The following is a 22517-nucleotide window of genomic DNA, read 5'->3' as shown; positions in this document are numbered from 1 at the left end:
ATTCTTGTTTGGAGAAAGAAATGTTATTAGAAGGAAATTTCCTAAGAATAGCATATGGAGAGCAAAAAGGAAAACCAAGTAATCTCTAGTTTGTTCTTAGTATAGCACTGTGATCATTACGAAACATAAACGTCATACTCTTTAGTTCAAAACCTTCCACCTTAAATAAAAGTCAAAGTCCTTGTGTACTGCCCATAAAGACTTAATGGACTGGCCCTTATGGGGTTTGATCCCCAGCTGCCTTTCTGTTTCCAACTGTTATAATCTTCTTTCTGCCACTTCTTAGTTGCCCTAACCTTTCTGCTCTTGTCCTGAACACAAACCTCTTAGGCACCCTAGAGGCTTTGTGTTTGCTCATTCTTCTACCTAAACTTCCTTTCCCCAGATGTCCATGTGCTTCCTCTTTCCAAATGTTACACTAAGTGAGCCTCAATGAACCTATGTGTATAACTATATGCATTTACACATATTTATATGTATTTCTCATATAGCCTACTGAACGTCTTCAAAAATACCCTGAAACAATATGAAAACTTTTGACAAAAATAAACTGTTTAGAAACCTATTGAGCTTTGCAGTTAATATCCTAATTTATAACCGTTGATATTAGTGGTTAGGGCAATTAATTTTTCTAAAAATTAAAATAACGTCTCTTTAAAACTGTTACATCTTGAGGCGAGGGAAGAATAGAAATTCAGTGGAGCAGACAAAGGGGAATGAAGGAAAGGGAGACAGTGTGGGAATAGAAGAGACAGTAGAATGAATTGGATATAACTTTCCTATATTCATATATGAATACAAACCAGTGAAACTCCACATAAGATACTAAGTTATACTCCATGTATGTATTATATGTCAAAATACACTCTACTGTCATGTATATCTAAAATAATTTTTTTAAAACTGTTACATCTTGTCACATTCTTCATCTGCCAATTTGTCTCTTCTGGCTACTACCAGGCCCTCAGGTACCTCATTTTATAACTTAGAAACCACATGATAGAATTTAAGTGTTTTGGAAAGGCTTACACATTTCCATCAGCATAAGGAACATGCCTATCTCAATCATCCACACATACCAAAGCCATGAATAGTATCAGATACATACTAATCAGTCAAGGATGATTGTTTTTAAACAGGTTCCTTAAATAGTGACTTGCACTAAAAGGCCAGTGTTCTTCCATGGTAACAAGATACTGTACTCACATTTGGTTTACCTTACACAGCTATAAAGTTAGGAAAGGTATAGGGTTTAAAAGTGAGTTATATAAAAACTTTTCACATAAATATTTGGTTTGTATCAATGCATCAATCTCTCTTTAATCTGATTAGCTGTCCCTCCAGTTACCATGGCAAGAGAAAAAAGACAGCCAGTGATAGACAACTTTGCTTGAGGGTGTGGATGAATCATCTGTGCAATATTTTTGAGGCTGAAGCCACATTTATTCCAAGAAATTGGCAGCATGCTATATGTGATGTGCCAGATTCATAAATCTTCTACATAAAAGAAGGAAAAAAGGTATTTATGTTGCCAAATTTATGCTGTTGAAACAGTTATCCTAGACATGATTATTGGTAGAGAGTTCCTGCATTTGTTTGTTTTGAGAATTGTTCTTCATTATAGTAAAGCAAATTTTCAATCTACAAGGCAGAATTCTTCAAGGATTCTGTCCCCTGAGATGAGAATAACAAGGGAAAGAATGATTTAGTAATACAAAGCATTTTAGCCTTTTTTGACAGAACAAGAAATATCTTTGGGGTATTTCCCCATCTCACTAAAACATCTAATTGGGTTAAAAGGGAGGTCTGGAGAATACTAACATGAAAGATTGTGTCTTTGCACTTGAAAACAAAACGCATGTTCTTAATTTCCTTCTTAAGGCATGACTGAAAATTGCATAAAACAATACTTGGAAAAATATCAGCACACGTCAAAAGAAAAACAACTGAGAAATAACTATCGTACCAGGTATTTTTGTTTTGTTCCCCCACTTACAAAGGATAAGGATAGAAAGAATATCAGATATATTTTGGAGTCAGTTTCATTAAAGTTCATACACATCAATGAAATAATTGTTTTTAAAAATCCTCAATTTATAGAGAAACAGTGCATAGTTCAAAATTCAAGTGAAAAATAAAAAATGGGAGTTGAGAGCCAACTGCTACAGTATTTAGCAACAAGTTCTTAGTACATAATCCAGAGGTTCAGCTTCTAATTGCAAAAATATTTACGTAATAAAATGAGTCTGTGCTGTTCTTGTGAATACAACCCACTCAGAACAGTCAGAAACATGTGGGGTGTGTGTGTGTGTGTGTGTGTGTGTGTGTGTGTCTTAAAGTATTTTCAAACTAATGGCTTAAAGAAGGCAAACAAAGTGCTTTGAATAAAAAATCCTGTAATTCATTTTTTCCATTAAAGGAAACTTTTTTTTTAACACACATGAACACAAAGCTACATTATTTTTTTAAAACAATTACAGAAATTAATGCAGTGAATTAAAGACATTTGTTCCTCCATTTTCCTGAAAGACACTATTTCAAGAGTCAATTACTGACTTATCACTTATGCTGATAGAGTCCTCAGCTAGTCTGCCCAGATATACTGTCTTTCTTCACTCTAACTGAAGACTTGCACCCTCTTATTTCTTTCCCCATTTCACTAATGCTCTATATTCCAAAGTGACTAGGACATTCCTCCAAAAACTCCTTCCTTTTCCTGGAACTCTTCAATAGTGCCCATTTCTCCGTGACCCAGTCCTTTCTAATGCTGGGGGGAAGGGAAGGGGAAGGGAAGGAGAAGGGAAGTACAGCCCCAGGGAGAGGGAAGAGAGAAGAAAAACCCCACATTCCACTCTAGAATGGAAGCACCTGCCTAGCTCCACATCCCTCAACTATTGGAAGAGGAGAAGGAGAAAACTAAAGGAAAAGGAAGAGAAGACTAAAGGCAGAAGAGAGAAGACTAAATGAGAAAGGTGACCACATAATCACAGTGAGATCCTTCCAAGGACTCCACAGCATTTGTTCAAGTTCTACCTGGGATGGAAGGATGAGGGACAAGAGAAATAAAGATCTCTTACTTCTTTCATTCACTATGCAATCCTTTCATCTCAGTCTCTGCTGACCCCTTCTTCAAACCATTACACTGAGTTCTCTCCTTTACATCCCAAATTCTGAGTGTACCTTACTCCCTTTCAGATCCTACCTTTGATAAGTACCCCACCAATCATTTAGAGCTGAAAGACTTCATTGCCAGCTACCCACCAATATCACTCTACAGTAAAATGTTCACAGTTACAGTATTAATAAAACATTTTATATAGACTTTATAAACATATGAACAAAATAAACATCATAAATTTAAGAAAATTAACCCTGAATTTTTAAAGTAATGTAAAAATAGAAGATCAGGAAAAGCAAAATCTCATAGAGCAAATTTTATCATATTTACCAGCACATGTACAGTTATAGTCAAAGCATCTGAATAATGCATGTAGAAACCAAAAACAATGAAGAATGTCAGAAATGATCAGTAGATGAAACAAATGAATGTTTTTCATTTACTTCTGTAATTATGCTTTTTTAAAGAGATGAGGCATTTCTTGGCTCAGTTAAGATTTTGGTTCTATTATCTTCAATTTTTCACAGTAGCTGTACTTAAAAGGACCCCTTTCCTCTCCCAACCCAGTGGACATAAATAAGATACACAAACCTTAGAATATCAAGGTTGCTCAGGTTGTTTTAATGTGAAACAGCTTATAAGAAAATAAGTGCGCGTATTAAGCAGCAGTTTGGGTAAGCATTTAACCAAAATTAAGTTGCTCTCATGCCTTTAATATATAATTCCAAGGCATTTTAGCATTTAATACCCACACTAAAAAGTCACCCAAGCTTCCCACAAAATTATACATTTTCTAAACTGAACAGTTAGGTTTAATATGTGAAAATGACTTTGCTTTCTTCCTTCACATGGTGAAGAAGCAAAGCTCCTATTATAGAGACTGTCTTATACTGTATTAAATAAATTATTTATTCTGTAAAATTATCAGAAACTTCTAAAGAAAAGGTTTCATTATAAAATGATAAGCTGACAACCTATACATACGAAGGGAAAAATCATGAAACTATACATTTAAAATAAGCAAAACATACTTTTTGCAGTATCTTAATTTTTTATCCTATATTCAAGGCAGAATTATGGTTCTGAAAATTTAATAAAGTAAAATTCACCCTACACATACAGACAGGAGTTCATTTGTCTTATATTAATGAGTTATTTAATAAATTAAAAGTTAATTCTGTGCAATGTTGCTTCCTTGCATCAATCTGTCACTTGAATCTTTGCCAGCTAGTGTCAAGCAGTTGTAAATAAATTTATTAACATGGAAAAAAATGAAACTAATGTTATATCCTAACGTGTTGAAAGCATGTTTCAATAACAATAAATAATACTTCATATTGCACTAATAAAAAATTGTGTCAGGATTTAAGTAAGCCTGGCTTCTAATTGATTTATCTCACTTGTAATAAAATTTGTATTACTAGAATTATAAAAATTTTAAGCAGGACTCTCGTTTTGTGACTACCTCAATTGAATCCCATAAATGATATACATTTCAGTGGCAAAGCCAAACTCAAAAGACAAATTTTGAATCTTAATGTTAAGAATAATTCCATGAAGATATGCAAAGAATAAAAGGTAGCTACCATATGATGCTACTGCCCATATGATGCACTACTGGATGTAAAGAATTATGGAGAATTAAGTAAAAACAATGAGTAGAATAACAATGTCCATCTCAAAGCTGGTAGTATATCTACCTTTATACTAGGTAGATGGCAGGGGGAAAAATCTGAATTCTCCAAAGGAGAGTTCTGTTACATTAATACTGACATAACAGTTTTGATGGAACAGTGTACAGGAACAAAAAATCATATTGATGAGGAGTATTATACTGACATGGAAAAATGTTCATTTCATAAGTTTCAATGAATGAAGCAATTTTTACTATACTATAAAACCACAGTATCTTTCTTTATACAACAGTTTACTATTTCTAACTTTACCATTCATGTTCTGACCTAATGAATGGCACAGGCAAAGAGAGTTGTAAATTAAAACCACACCAAGATTTCATCTCACTCCAACAGAATGGCAATTATCAAGAACACAAGTAACAATAAATCTTGGAGAGGATATGGGGAAAAAAGTACACTGATAAATTGCTGGTGGAACCGAAAATTTGTGCAACCACTCTGGAAAAAGAGAATGGTGTACTACCAGAGAAAAAAAACAGTTGCACCCCATTTGTGTACAATGAATCAAAATAAATATTTTTTTTTAAACGTTAAAAAAAAAAAACTATGAATGGAACCACCATTTGATCCAGCTATCCCACTCCTTGACCTATACCCAAAGGACTTAAAATCAGCATAATACAGTGACACAGTCACATGAATTTTTATAGCAGCACAATTCACAATAACTAAGCTCTGGAGCCAACCTAGGCACCCTTCAACAGATGAACAGATAAAGAAAATGTGGTGTATATACACAATGGAGTATTATTTAGCCATAAAGAATTACTTTTTGACATTTACTGGTAAATGGATGGATCTTGAAACTATCAAACCAAGTGAAATAAGTCAGTCTCCAAAAGTCAAAGGTCGAAATGTTTTCTGGTATGTGGAAGCTAACCCAAAATAAGGTTCGGGGGTAGTTAAAAAAAAAAAAAAAAAAGGAATAGAAGAAAGATCACTGTAGTAGACAAAGGGAGATGAAGGGAGAAGAGATGGGATAAGGAAAGACAGTGGAATGAATCTGACAAAACATTCCTATGTATATGTATGAATATAAAACAGACTCACCGTTGTGTACATCAACAAGAAATTAATTTTTAAAAAAGTAATTATTACAAATAAAAAAAAAGAAAAAGAAAAACTAACAATGGGTAAATGGCAGAAAAACCAGTAGAGGGAAAGAAGCAGGGGTTGAGGGGAGAGGGGAAGGAGGAGAGGGACTGGGGACTGAATTAGAACAAGACATATTCCCTGCTTTTATAATTAAGTCAAAATGGATTCTACTGTCACGTATAACTAAAAGAACCAATAAAAAAGCAGAAGAGAGAAAGAGAGAGGCGGGCGGGGAAGGATGGGTTGAGATACAACTCTAGCAAATGCCCACCTGCAGTGGTGCATTCTATCAGGACTGGCTGAAAGGTGAACAAAGTAAAGTGAGAAAGTATACAGGGACTTCCAAACCAAGTTCTTTTGCATGCATCTTCTCAAAGCTGACAGGGCTCATAGGACCTGAAACTCCATACTTACTCCAAAATGCCTCATCTGAACTCAGAGGAATGATCAAACACTCACGTGAATAACATTATAGACAGCCAAGAATAAGACTTTTCCATCAATTTGGGTATATGAGTGAGAGAGACACAGAGAGATACAAAAACACACGTATCCATACATACACATAGCGGGGAGACAGGGAGAAAAAGGACATATAAGTTAAGCAAGTCTACAGCTTACCTGAAATAGCCTGGTAAAAATATCAAATTCAAAAACTGAAATATAATCATTGCAAGTTAAATCAATTGTGGATTTTAAAGCCATTGCTTCCAGGCCAGAGCTAATTTGATGGACCTCATGAAGGCACTGTCTGAATACTTTCCATGGCACGATGGTTCTGTGTAAGGGAAAAACAAAACATGATTGAATCAAGCATCATTGAAGACATATCTTCCATTGAAACAGAACAAATAAATAAAAAATAATATATTTCCATTAAAATAAATAGTTGAGAATACTTTCATAATTCAGGTCACATGTAATGGGTTCTACTAAATTGATTATTTTATATTTTCTAAGAATATGACAAAAATTTAATTTTTTTCTCAATAGCCTTTAGCTATCAAGATATCTCTTGAAACACATGTATTTGGGTCAAAGTTCTATGTATTGTGATTTCTTCATTTCTTTATACAAGTTCACTTAACTATGAAGCAATATTAAATTTTCCCATTCTGTTTTTAAAAACTAGTTATAAGATGATGGGTACACATAATAGTAGGAATCCTTTATTCATTACACAAGAAATGTGTATCCACCATTTCAAAAGATTGAGGTGGAAAATCATCAAGACATATCTGCCCCTTCCCTCATGTTTTCTGCAGAAACAAGAAACAAGTTATTTATCTTTCCATATGATGCAAAGATACACCTAACTTTTTAAAAAAATAACAATAATGGCTATCTCTTGGAAATATGTTTATGCATCTACTCAATTCATTTTCATTAATCAGAAATTTTTAATAGGCAATGTAGTATGTATTTCAATAATTAAGGAGAGCACAGAATGGTACTAGAAAAAGTTTTTCCTCCTAACCTACCCCTTGCCTGAACAGTTTCCAATGCTCCTCACCCTCATCCCTCCAATGAATATCAGTAAAGCCCATTATGCTTTCCTTAGTAAGCTACCTTCTTTACAATGGCAAATGCCTATTTCTGAGTAGATGGAAGGAAAAAAACAAATATATTTTTAAACTTTCAAACTGCAGTTCACAAAATAGCATCATATAAGACCTATGTGTACCTTCTTAAAATGCAGCCAACAATTGAACCCCAGATTTTTCCTTACCATTGTCTCCTGAGAAATAAAAGCCTAAAGCAGAATAGATTAAATCTTGCCTGGCCCCATCATATATCAAACCTCCCAATGAAGCATCACCACTAAACTACTACTTTAGTATTTATGAATAACTATAACAGTGATTATGGAACTTCAGTGTACAGCCAAATAACATGAAGAAGGACTTCTTAACAAAGTTTGCTGATCTCCCACCCAAGATATTCTTTAGGCCTGGTTAGGGCTTGAGGATTTACAGTTCTAACAAATTCCCAGGTGATGCTCATACTGCTGGGCTGGGGAGCAACACTTTGAGAGACGCCTATCTGCTATATCTATCCACTCACTGGTGTAGAAACACAAGATACCATCTCTATTCTTAAAAAGTATACGCTTTGGGGTAAAATAAGATTTGTAGTGCTAAACAATACAGAGGGAGAACATAAAAGAAGACTGGTTGGATGATGCACAATAGAGGCTGGAGAAATTCCAGGAGTCTGTAGGAAGTAGCATAAATAAAAGATGAGACAGGTTTATAATACTATGCTGTACTTGTAAGAGAGTTTAGGTCTGATGTACCATTAAAAAAAGAAAAGTATGAAGCTTAATACCTCAAAAGGCTTTTCTCTATGTACGAAAAAAACAGGAAACCACAGAGAACTGAAGAGAGACACCACATCAGACGCCATTTAGAAGAAAGACACGTCAGACTCTGATTAAGGTTAACAAAATGCTGCTGTTTTAAAAGAGCAAGGAAAACTTTTAATAATAGAAAGCCATTGGTTTATAGTGAAGTGTAAATACGTAATTATGTCCAGCTTCATTACAGTGACCATGAAAGTATTGCCTAAGAGGTACGTTTTTCTTTTCCAAATTAAAGTTTCCAATACTCAAAACACAAAGAATATAACCATAGAGGGAAAAGAGTTGATCAAAGAACTACTGACTTCAGCATGGCATAGATACAATCTCTTTTGTATGGAAAAGAATTATTCTGTTTTGTGTATAAAGTATAAAAAGAAATAAACTGATCAAATAGAAACTCTTGGTAGTTGTTTTGTGTATAAAATGTGAAAGTAAAAAAAAAGATTGAACAGACATCTCCAATTGCTGTCATAAAAATTATTATCATCCAATATTTAAGGTATAAGCAGATCATAATACCACTTGAACACTAAGCACATTATATAAAATGTACAAACTTCTAAAATTTCTGTCACCACACCACCTTAGAACAATTTACAAATGGGAAAGCTACATTTCCAAAGTACTTGGATTAATGAAACTTTATTATAGCTCATTTGTGATAAACCTAAGACACAAACAGGCATTATTTCAATGGAAACTTAATTAAGGGTGGTGGTAACAAGGATTAAGAAGCTGGGGCATTATGAGGCTAATTTATCAGAAAAGTTTGTACAACAGATTCTCCTCCTTTGATCAGCTCAGTAAAACAGCCCTATGTAGTAGGTGGGGGGACTAATGAGGAGGGTATTTTAAAGAATAAATATAGAATACAAAAAGGACTTTAAAAACAAATAAACAACAGATTGCAGGCAGGACCTATACTCCCCAAAGAGAATTTAAGGTTCTATAACATTTGTTCATGAGTTGTACAGGGTGGGCGGGGCTGGGAGAGAATAAGTTTTTACCCTTTTAATTACAATTGCAGTGACAAGCCTGTGGTGTTTCCTACTACCTCTTCTGGGGAGATGAAGTCAGTGAAAGAAAATATTAATGGTACATTGTTTTAAGAACATGTAGAAACTAAAGTGGTGGCAAAGACCTAGGGAACAGGAAAGAGAAAGAAAAATTGAGAAAAAATTAAAGGGCGAATTTAGTCTTCAATTCTCACCAATTCAGACAACTTTAATGTGTTCTTGCCACTTACAATTACAAACCACATTAATTGCAAGCTGAATGAGTTTAAAGATACACTGAAAAGGATGAATAACTGTCAGTCTACAAGGAAAAAAGAACACAAGATCAATGAACAGCCAGGCACTTGTTGTAACAGTGCGATTTCAGGATCTTTAAACTTCCAAGAAGAACAAGGCTGCCATTTACTGCAACCACTCAGTACTACACGGAAATCCTTTGATAGCTTTTGACATTATGTGAATCTTCTATAATGTCATCAGAGACAAAAATTTGATATATAAGGCGCTAATATAATTCTATTAGAAAATTAATCCTAATCTGCCAGTCCAAAAAAAAAAAAAAAAGAATTATCTTTAAAGGTCTTAAAAAATATAGTAACCTTTCAGAGAAAATAAGATCAATCAGATGCAGAAAAACAAAACTGTAAAGGTGGTGTGGTTAGTGTGGTCAGCAGTGGAGGCACATTTAAGCTTCCAGGCCTGTATCCTGCTGGGTAAAAGTGTTAAAAAGTCTGTTAGGTAGTCTAGTTTGAAAATCCTGCAATTTTAAGATATAACTAAAAAGAATAAAAGCACGTTAGGAAACTGATACCAACAAACAAAAAGGTAAAACATTTTTTTTAAAACTTCTAGTTATAAAAAGCTGTAGGTTTTATTTATAACTCATGAAGAAAAAAAGAAAAGGAAAGGAAAGGAAGAAAGGAAGGAAGGAAGAAAAGAAAGAAAGAAAATAAGAAAAGGAATTGATTTTAACAAAGGTGTGAATAACAGCACAAACTGTTAGGTATACTCTTGGTGTGAATGAGAATTTACACAGCACTTCTAGAAAGCAACAAGTTTGGAAACAAGATTCAAAATATACTCAGAAAGACTACTTGTAGAGGAGTTTGCCTTGAGATATTTATATCCAAAAAATACACAGCAGTACAAAAACTTGCCCAAGATTCTCTGGCAAGCAGGACTATTTATAACAGCAAAAACTTAAAAACAAGTAAGTTCATAAGTAAAAGTAGAATATAACAGTGATAAGAAAGTTTTACAATTGAAATTGTACAGAAAAATATTTTTCATGTAAAAGTGTCCATGGCATATTATTAAATGAGAAAAATTATTCTTATAAGTCTTATATGATCCAATGTTCAAAACTATTTCTATGTTTGAAGATATCTTCAAAAGTTGAATAATTGCCAGTGGACTGCGGAAGGAGTATACATGTCTTCTTAACATTTTATCATTCTGGTTTGTTCATGGTTTTTAACACTTTTGTTTTTCTATATGCTCTAATAAATTTTAAAAAAAACAAAATATATTAAGCTAAAATAAAGTAATGTTTCCCTATAATATGGTTTTAAATGTATAAAATTTTAAAATTATATACTATAAGAAATCACAAGAGAATTGAACATGGTTGCTGAATATGACTAAGATAAAAAATCTGTTTCTATATAACTACAATATGTAACTAGAAACCTTGGTTTTTACACAGTCATGTGAAAATATTAGATAGGAATAAAGCAAGAAGAACAAGGCTAAATCACAAACTCACACATGCACACATACATGCACAGAGATGTAAAAGACACAAATAAAAAGATATAACACTTTAGTAGATTGGGAGGTTCAGTACTATAAGTATGTCAATGCTGCTCAAAATGATTTATGGATTTAATATAACCTCAATCAAAAATCCCAGGATGTACTGCTGGAGTAAGAATATACTGATTCTAAACTTGATAGGAAAATACCAAGAGCCAAGATTAAAAAAGACAAGCCTCATAAAAATAATAGCAACAAGCTTACCCTCTACATTAATAAAAACTGTGGCACTGACACCTGGACAGAAAGACAGATGAAACAAAACTGAAATTTTAGAAATAAATGCACCCATAATTAGAAACAATATGTCAATATCAATTACATATGAGCAGCAATGATGAAAAGATGATGTTTTCTAAAATGTTGCTGGATCAACTGGATATATGCTTGGAAGAAATTGATTCTTGATCATTACTTCCCACCATATTAAAAAAAAATCAATTTTCAACACATCTTACACTTAAACATAAAAGGCAAAGCAATCAAGTTTTTTTTTTAAGATAAAACATAAGAAAATATCTGCATTACTTTGGAGCAGGAAAAAAATTCAAACATGACCCCAAATGCTCAAAGCATAAAGGAAAACATAAATTTAAAACCTGTGTTAATGAGAAGATACAATAAGCAAAATGAAAAAGAAAGTCACATATCAAATTAAATTACTAATATACATACAATCAACAAAAGATTCACATGCATAACACATATAAACTTAAAAAAATAAATAAGTACAAACAAAATGGGCAATTTCACACTACTCAATAAAAGGAAATCAAAATGTTCAATAAGCATACAAAGATGTATTCAACTTCATAAGTCATTTACCTGATGCAATGCATTTCCATTCTATCAAAATAAAATGACTTGTTTGAAAAAGATGGATGACATTATAAAGTGTTGAGAAAGATATGGAGCAATGGGAATCTTTTGGCAAACTAACAGGTATCAACAACAACCCTGGAAAACCACTAAAGCTAAAACCATGCTTACACTAGGAGTCAGGACTTGTGCTCATACATACAGCCATCAGAAATGCACTATATCCATTTAAAATGCACAAGGAATGTTTACTATTAATAATAATCCAAAAGTGGAAGAACTCAGTGACCATCAACAATAGGATGAATAGCAATGGAGCGAAGAGAATGAATAAAGTACTGCTACAACCTTACAGAGAGGAATTCTATGAACATAATAATCAAGGAAGCCAAATTTATCCTTATGGTATACCTGCCTAAATTTTTATAATTGGTATGGTTTTAACTACGTATGATTCCCTCGTGCTCTGTGAGAACACAGTGGGGAGGCAATGGCTACACAGGACTTTCGGGAAGAGGAGGGCTTCTCAGTTGCAGGTGATATACTACCACCTTATTTAGCGAGCATTTACATTGATGGGTTCATTTTATAAAAATTTCTTACTCCTGAATTAGTGATTTGTGAACTTTTCTGTATGATATGTTCAACTTCGAAAAATATTACATTAAAAATCCAAGACTAAGGAGCTGGGCTGTGGTTCAGTGGCAGAGCACTTGCCTACCAGGTGTGGGGCACTGGGTTCGATCCTTAGCATCTCATACAAAAATAAGCAAATAAAATAAAGGCATGCTGTCCATCTATAACTACATTTTTTTTAAATTCAAGATTAAAAAGAAATAAATGTGGAGATGGACAATCCATTCTAAGTAAAAATAAAATGAAGACTATCAACACATTTGATTGCTGACTTGCACCTATGTTAGTGGTGACAGTGATGGTAGTTGTTTAAAATCCATTCTAAAGCTCAGGAATATATGTCATCTTGACTTGAAACATCTCTATCAAACCATCTTCTATTTTTAATTTTATGTTGAAGCTTTCAGAAAGTTTATCTTAATGGGTAAAAATATATTCAGTGTTTGTACCTTTAAATTGAGTGTTGTTTTGTTCAAAGTAGAATATTCATAATGTATTTAATAAACTTTGATTTTTTTATTATGGATGTAAAACATTAGAATTGTGATTCCCAATTATGCTGACACTTCATACAGTTATTACTTAAATATAATCTTTTTTTGTTTTTCTTTTTGTTTTTTTACATAATGACTATTTCTTAAAGGAAATGAAAACAGATTCTCATCAAGCTATCACTCACTGCCCTCGCCATTCCATTACAAGGGAACACCATGGTTTTCCAGCAGTCTACAGAAAGCACATCAAAACCACTGTGATCAAATAGTTGTCTTTTGAAAACTCACCATTGATAGGTAACCATAGTTACCTAGGTTATTAATAATTAGATCTGACAATTCTTCCTCAGAAATGAAAATTCCTGACTTTCATAGAGAAAGACACAGACACTGAGTACTTGTATCAGATGTCTTTGCCTTGTCACAAATTTTGCAGCACTCTAAGGTACAGACAGGCATTATTTCTCTGCACAGTGGACAACTATCATTCTCATTTTCATAGTCTGAAACCTATAATTTTTATGAGACTGTGGAAATAAGAAAATAGCTTCATTTGTGTTATTCCTTATATACTCAACATCATTAATATGCTAAATTTGATCCTTCTAACTTCTGTTCTCACATAATGACCTTGAAACATAAAAAACAATAAATAAACTATAGCCAAAAAATTACTTTATACATAATTACATTTTCTGACATTGATAATATAGCTAATTTATAGAAAAGGATGGGAAGAGAATTTGCAAAAATAAAATTCATAAAAATGTGCTAAAATTCCAGTTTTAATTTTCATATTTAGTAGCTATTACCACAGAACAAGAGAAAGATTCTGGTCTTACAACAAGAAATATCTGTTCTTTTCTTTCTGAAGCACAAATAGTCTTCATTATATTGTCTCTGAAAGTTTAGTAATGCTAGGAAATTCACGAGGTACAACAGCAAAAGGGTCATGCAAGATGTCTTTGATCTGTTACAGTCAGATTAAATGATATCAGGAAATTCTGTACACTAAAATTAATAAGCCCTGGACAGAAGGGTTTAAGGAAGGCTTTAATATTTTCTCCCTTTTAGCAATAAGAACTCAGTCTTACAAACAAACACAAAAGTCAATAACAAAACAAAATTCCTCATAAATCTCTCAACATAAATACTCAAACAAAATACAAAATCATGAAGAAATCAACATATTTCTAGAGACATATGATCTACCCAAACTGAATAAAGAGGACATACACAATTTAAACAGGTCAATTTCAAGCAATGAAATTGAAGACATCATCAAAACCTTCCAAACAAGAAAAGCTCAGGACCAGATGGATTCTCAGAAAAGTTCTACAAGACCTTCCAACAATTAACATGAATACTCCTTAAATTATTCAAGGAAATAGAAAAGGAGGGAACTCTTCCAAACTCATTCCAAATGAGGCTAGTATCACCCTGATACCAAAACCAGTCAAAGACACATCAAGAAAAGAAAACTTCAGACTAATATCCCTGATGAACATAGATGCAAAAATTCTCAACAAAATTCTGGCAAATCACATACAAAATATATTAAAAAGATAGCGCACCAAGATCATGTGGGGTTCATTCCAGGGATGCAAGATTGGTTCAACATATGGAAATCAATAAGCATAAATCACTATATCAATAAATTTAAAGACAAGAATCATATGATCATATCAATAGATGCAGAAAAAGCATTTGACAAAATATAGCACCTTTTCATGTTCAAAACACTAGAAAAACTAGGGATAGTAGGAAGATACCAGAACATTGTATAAGTTACCTGTGCTAAGCCCAAGGCCAACATCATTCTAAATGGAGAAAAATTGAAAGCATTCCCTCTAAAAACTGGAACAAGACAGGGATGCCCTCCTCACCACTTCATTCAATATAGTCCTTGAAACTCTAACCAGAGCACTCAAAGAAATTAAAGGGAAACAAACAGAAAAAGAAGAACTCAAATTACCACTATTTACTGACCACATGATTCTATATTTAGAAGATTCAAAAAACTCCACCAGAAACTTGTAGAACTAATGAATGAATTCAGCTAAGTAGCAGGATATAAAATCAATACCCATAAGTCAAATGCATTTCTATATATTAGTGATGAATTCACTACAAGAGAAATTAGGAAAACTACCCCATTAACGATAGTCTCAAAAAATAAATAAATAAATAAATAAAAATATTTGGAATCAACCTAACTAAAGAGGCGAAAAAACCTCTACAAAGAAAACTACACAACACTAAAGAAAGAAATTGAAGAGGACCTTAGAAGATAGAATTCCCATGCTCTTGGATAGGCAGAATTAATAGTCAAAATGGCCATACTAGAAAAAGTATTGTACAAGTTTAATGCAATTCCTATTAAAATTCCAATGACATTCTTCATAGAATGAAGGAATTTTGAAATTCATTTGAAAACATAGAGACCCAGAATAGCCAAAGCAATCCTTAGCAAGAAGAGTGAAGCAGAAGACATCACCAGATCTTAAACTATATTACAGAATAGTAACAAAAACAGCATGGTATATGCACCAAAATAAACACACAGACCAATGGTACAGAATAGAAAACACAGAGACAAATCCAAATAAATGTGGTTAGCTCATATTACAGTGATGCAGCCACATACGCTGAAGAAAAGACAGTCTATGGAACAAATGGTGCTGTGAAAACTGGAAATTCATATGTAGCAAAATTAAATTAAACCTCTATCTTTCACCCTGTACAAAAATCAACTCAAAGTAGATTAAAGACTTAGGCACTAGAACAGACACCCTGCACCTAATAGAAGAAAAAGTAGGCTCAACTCTTCACTATGTTGGCCTAGGATCTTAACAAAATTCCTAAAGCACAATAAGTAGAATCAAAATCAATAAATGAGATGGATTCAAACTAACAAGCTTCTTCTCAGCAAAAGAAACAATCAAAATATGATGAGAGAGCCCACAGAATGGGAGAAAATCTTTACCATACGCTTCTCAGTTGAGCATTAATCTCCTGGATATATAAAGAACTCAAAAACTTAACAATAAAAAAAACAAATAACCCAATCAACAAATGGACTAAGGAACTCAACAGACATTTCATAGAAGAAATACAATAGATAAACAAACATGAAAAAATGTTCATCTCTAGCGAATAGAGAAATGTAAATCAAAACTACCCTACAATTTTATCTCACTCCACTCAGAATGGCAATTATCCAAAATACAAGCAACAATAAGAGTTGGAGAGTATGTGGGGAAAAAGGTACACTCCTACATTGCTGGTGGGACTGAAAATTGGTGCAAACATCTGGAAAGCAGTATGGAGATTCCTCAGAAAACTTGGAACGGAACCATCTTCTGATCCAGTTATGCCACTCCTTGGTTTATACCCAAAGGACTTAAAATCAATCTACTACAGTGACACAGCCACATCAATGTTCATAGCAGCTCAATTCATAATAGCTGAACTATGGAACTAATCTAGGTGCCCTTCAACAGATGAATGGATGAAGAAAACGTGGTATATATTCACAATGGAATATTACTCAGTCTTAAAGGAAGAATGAAATTATGGTCTTTGTAGATAAATGGACGGAGCTGGAGAACATCATGCTAAGTGAAATAAGTCAAACCCCAAAAAACAAATGCCTAATATTTTCTCTGATAAGCAGATACTAATCCATAATGGGGGTGCGGGGTGGGGAAGAATGAAGGAACTTTGGATTGTGCTTAGGGAAGTGAGGGGAGGGAAGGGCATGTGTGGATGGGAAGGACAGTAGAATGAGATGGACATTATCAACCTATATACATGTATATACACTACTGGTGTGACTGCACCATGTTCAGTCAGAGGAAGGAGAAGTTGCACTCTATTTGTGTACAATGTGTCAAAATGCATTCTACTGTCATGTATAACTAATTAGAACAAACTTAATTTTTTTTTAAAAGAACAAGAAAATCTTTTGAGTCCAAGGCACATGATTAAATATTTTGTAAGGAAATCAGTCTTTCTCTTAATATTTTCCTATGGGGCCTCTTTGTAATATAATGTAATATTACTTTAAATTAGCTTGAAATAAAACAACATTATAATGAAATCATGAATCATCATATTAAAACATTTTTAGAAATGCTGGGTGGGTCTTAAATTTCACTATAGGATTAACTGTTCAGAAAGTAAAAATGTAAAATAACTTCTGAGAATAATCATATAAGTAGCTTAAAAACTGTTGCAATGAATTAATACGGAACCAGTTAGCTGACTAGAACTAAGATATGAAAATATATGAAGTTTGTTTTTTTGCTTTGACTTAAATAGAGTACTGCACAGGAGTTTCTATATTATATTTCAAAAACACAGTTCAGGAACACAATTTTGGAAATATTAATGATTAGAATAATAATGGTCAGTATATTTTTTTTCTTACTCAGCAGAGCAACCCTCCTCCCCTAAAAAGAAAAAAGAAAAAGAAAGAGAAAGCTAACTAAATATTTCTCAAAATGAGAAGGTAAAATAAGTAGATACAGTTAGATGTTAGAGAAAAAGGTCATAATTTTATCATTAGAGATGTTAGAAATTTCAGAATAAGAAAAGATATCCTCAGACTCTACCTCCAAGTCTGGCTGCCTGTCATTCACCAAAAGTCTTGGTGGATGGACAAACAAAATAATCAACCTGCTCACAGCACAGCAAATCTAAAGCACCTATTCAGTGCATATCTAAAACTAAATACACCTACTCAGTGTACACCAAGTCCCAATATAACTACTCAGCATGAAGAAAATCCAAAATACTTGCCTGTACACTAAAAATCATCACACCTACTCAATAGATAACAGCCTAAGTAACTATTCAGGGCAACACAAGAACCTACTATAATTTTGGTCAGAAAAGAGATGAAGAATTTTAAAACGAAAGAATAAGATTATTAATGCCTTGTTATTACATTTATGTAAACTTTTTTTTTTTAAATCTAGTTTGATTGTTCACTATTATTACCTGATCCAACTCTCTCTTTAACTCTTATCTTTCTTTGGGTCTTATAATGCCACATTCTCAAGGATTTTGTCCCTACTTATCCAACAACTACTCCAAAATTCCTTAAATTTCCCTTTGTTCATATTTCATTCATCAGAATTATTTAAGTGTCTGTTCCTTTCATTCTCTCCACACCTTCTTTATTGTCTATATCAATTAGTCCAGTGGTTTCAAGGAACCACTGGAACCAGAGACTATAAAATCACTCATCTGAGGACAGGTAGATAGTGAAAACGGGTGGAGATCCAGGTAAGGGATGCAACAATGGAGGAGAGGACATCTAGAGAGGACAGCTGGCACCACTTGCAGTCAATCACTGCCCAATCACAATGCTTACCTATTGCTGCAAAGGCTCACATTTTTTTCAATAAATTTTAAAACAATGTTTTTGTAAAACCAACAATTTTTAAAAGCTTGCAACTCCATAGGCTGTCAGTCTGCCAACTCATAAATGTACTCATAATTCTAAAGTCTCTATTTTTTCCCTAACCTCTAGACCATATATTCAACCTACTAATCAATACCTCCACATATATTTATTTAGATACATAAAAGTGAACAAAGGTCAAACAGCCTGTTGCCAAATTGCTTCTTGCTGTTTTTCCTATCTCAGTAACTAGTATCCAATGTTTCAAATCACAGACTGAGGAACATCTTTTTAATAATTAAGTCCTATTAATTTTATCTTCATATGATTTTCAAATCCATGCATTTTAACTTAGCCACTATCATGTACACTAGTCTCCGACTTTATTTCTCTCCTGAAGTATCAGTTTCTAAAGTGTGTGGGGAAGTGACAGCCATAGACCTAAGAAGGTATATAGAAGATCCTTTCTAGGATGAGAAGAAAATACTGAAATTCTTTTTGCATTTTATATAATTTTAAAATTTTATGTCATAGTATTTCCTTTATTTGTATTATGAATACAAGTCTACATATTTTTGTAAAGTAATAGATATTATAACTTGTATACATATGTACATATGCAGATGATTGATAGGTAGATTGTGTGCTTTAAAAGTATTCAGTTATAAATTAGGAATAAAGGGTATGATCAGGGTTTGGAGTCTACTACTCAAATTCATTATTCATAATGCAGCAAGAGTGATCCATCTAATGTGCTAGTGTGAACACTTCCCTTCTAAAACCCTACCAATGGGTCTCAATTGTTCTTAGGGCTCCTAAGAACAGGGGTTTAAAATAGAACTTAACTTATGAAAAACAAAAGTCCAAAGGGCAGGAAATGGACAGAGCTTTCAGAATATAGTAAAGGAGAAAGCGAGCCAGCAGTTTTATATATGCTGATTCTTGAGAAAGGGGAGACCCTATTATGGATTACAAACCACCACCCCTTATTTGAATTCTGTGCTCACCAAGAAATGTTCTGAGTATAATATTATTCCATGTAAAATTTATCTACAGTGATGCAAACATTTTCCTGTGCCTGACAGTGACATTAATCTTTGTAAATGAGTAAAACAATTTTTCCAGATTACAGATCTGTTTACCGGTTTAGTTAATTCATGTCCATTCTCTAAACATGCTCTTGATCCTATTAAAATCAAGTTTCAAAGATGAGGAACAGACAATATATTTCAGTGAGGTAAATGTCACTTTTCAGGGTAAAGAGGAGAAGAAAAAAGATAAAGAAGATGAAGAGGAGAAGGAAAAGGAAGTTGCTGTGTACCCTTCTTTTGAACTATAGCAGACGCCATAACAATCCAGTATCACTCATGACACTCCCTATTGAACACAATGAGAGACTTCTTATTAATATATACAACCTACACAAAATTCTGGCTCCTTCCTAAAGGTCCAGAACTCCTCTGACAATCATAGTAAACAATTACTAGGAAATTAACCTACTGTGATATCTCTGAATTATTTTTTAATGGTAAAGAATTGATTTTAAGTATTTATCATCTCTGTACATCCTGTCTTTCCCAAATTGAATATACACTGTTCATAATCAGAAAATTATAGTTTGACATCTTCTTTTCTTCATTGTATCTGGAAATTTTTAAAAAATGAGTTGAACAAAATAAACCTGCAATAAGTATGCAACTTTTGTTTACCTATTGACATAAAAATAGTTCGATTTTTTTTAACTAGAAAGGCTTGGAGTTTTCAGTTGTTTTTTTTCCTTTCTTTCTGAAGAAACTGTGACAATTTCACTGTTAAAGTCCTTAAAAGTCTACTGTAACTTCTCTTTTAATTAAAAATAATTACATTGCATTTTATTTAACTAGAGGGAGAAAAAACTATTGTAGTTAATATGCCAGAACAGGTATCTTACTCATTGGAAAGATAAAGAAATAATTTTCCCTTTTTTATTTATTTATTTTTTTTATTAAAAGAGAATGGAAAATACAGGAAACCAAGAGATGGTCCATACCACTTCTCTAGGAAATTAAAGGTTGAGGGAATACACTGAAGTAGATCACCCCCATAAGCAATATCATTTCCTATCTCCAATTAACTTTTATAGAGAGATACACATAATACCATAATGCTTTTGTTTTTTATTTTTCATTCTTTACAACTTTTGCTTTTAGATTGCTAGGGAATATGGAACTTCCATCATACTAAATCAACTACTAATTATATTAAATTTATAATTAATAATAAATATGTTCACAGTACTTTGGGTTAAGATCAAAGATTTGAATTGTTTATGATTTCATAAATAGACTGCTTTTTCTGTGTCAAATAGTTTTATGTACCTTGTATGTGGATTTTAGCCTTCTTAACCTCCATAGCAACCCTCTGTGGTAGGTATTATTAGTATCCTAATAGGTATTAAAAATGGGGAAACAATTGTAAGGAGAAACCACATTGCCTCCCTAAGTGACAAAGCTAGGAAACAATGTGTTCAAAACTTTCATGTGGGCGCTCTGGCTCCAGAGCCTGCATGCACAATCCGAACCATGTTGCCTCTCAGTGAGGCAAGAAAGTAGTCTGTCTCTTCATCTTTCTGTTTCACACATACACAAGGCACATGCACATTCCTCTACTTCTCAACTCAACGATTTACAATCATTCCTGGAAGTCTATATATGACACATTGCCAAACTACCTCTGAAACACAAGGATGAACAAATAACCATGAAGTTGTGAGGTTTACAGAACAATGGAAAATAAGATAACTGGAGAAATAACTTTAACAAAATAATAAAACTAGTAAACGCATAAAGATAAGCAAGAGCTTACAGTAGTTTAAGAAGTAGGAAATCTAATAATAACAACAGAAGAAGGGAATCATGAGCAGGATGGACTTTGAGGGATTAGTAAAAGTTTTATTGAGATTATAAAATATTTAAGTAGAAGGAACAATATGAGGAAAGACATAGAAACCTCCAACTGTGGAGGTACCAAAGAAGAGTCAAATAAGTCAGCTCAACTGAACACTGGAAAATAAGTAAAGGAAAAGAGAGCTAATAGCAGAAAAAATACATATGTATGCATACATTCAACTCACAAGTACTGAATGTCTGCAACAAATACAGTATCCAAAGGATTCATTCAATAACCATTTAAACAACAGTTTAAAGATTATATTGAAAATGGAACTGGCATTTGTGAAAGCATCAAGCACTGAATTTGACAAATAATGTTAATAAAAATGGCTGTTTTTACTAAATTTTGGAAAAAAAGTCATTGAAGATCCTCACAATGAAGAAAGATAAATTCATGCAGGAAACACAATAATATAAATGTGTCTAAAGTACAATAGAAACTTTAAACTAAGCCCAGGGAGGAGAGGATACCTAAGAGCATTCTGGAATTATAATTGATTCTTAATGAATTACAATTTTTATGACTAAATCTCCAACTGCTACCTGTCTTGCTTAGAAAAATAACTGCCACCCAGAGTCTTACCTACTTATTTCCTTTGTTCCTTCCTTCCTTCCTTCCTTCCTTCCTTCCTTCCTTCCTTCCTTCCTTCCACATCTTATAATGCACCTTATGAGCTGCATGTTTAAAGTTTCAGGATTATAAACTATCAGTCCAAACTATAAAGATTTAGTTTGGTACTATCTTGTTTTGCATAACCTATTTACACACATTTATTTAATAAAATTTTTCTTATGTATTTCTATCATCTCCTCTTCAACAGACTGAAAAACCAAAAGCAGGACTGAACTGTTAAAATATTAAATTAATGTGCATAGAACATTAACAAATTCAGGCATCCCCAGTTTGCCATGACACTTTTTTTTTTTTTTTTTTTAATTGATTCACTGGGCCTCTAAGCAGGCAGACTCTCTTGGTGATGGACTTAGGCCCTGAGCAGAAAATTAAGCCTGCCATGATGTAACAATGTTGGGAAGCACATAAGGTTTGAATCTTGAAATTCTCTTTATCAGTTTTATCAAATGATCAATAGCTTATTCCCAATTTTAATTCAATTTTAATGTTCT

The 22517-nt window shown here is 33.1% G+C and overlaps 1 protein-coding gene across 7 annotated transcripts in view; it reads right to left on the bottom strand.

Moving 5' to 3' along the window:
* Cblb (Cbl proto-oncogene B) overlaps positions 1–22517 on the bottom strand; it is a 207414-nt gene that overhangs the window by 90789 nt on the left and 94108 nt on the right. For all 7 annotated transcript variants that reach the window (XM_047563577.1, XM_047563572.1, XM_047563578.1 and 4 more), the window contains exon 5: positions 6532–6688. In XM_047563577.1, the coding sequence (XP_047419533.1) occupies positions 6532–6688 (157 nt within the window). The remainder of the gene's footprint in view (positions 1–6531; positions 6689–22517) is intronic.

This window comes from Sciurus carolinensis, chromosome 9 (assembly GCF_902686445.1).
Source record: "Sciurus carolinensis chromosome 9, mSciCar1.2, whole genome shotgun sequence".
NCBI lineage: Eukaryota > Metazoa > Chordata > Mammalia > Rodentia > Sciuridae > Sciurus > Sciurus carolinensis.
This window is presented reverse-complemented; position numbering and strand designations above follow the sequence as displayed.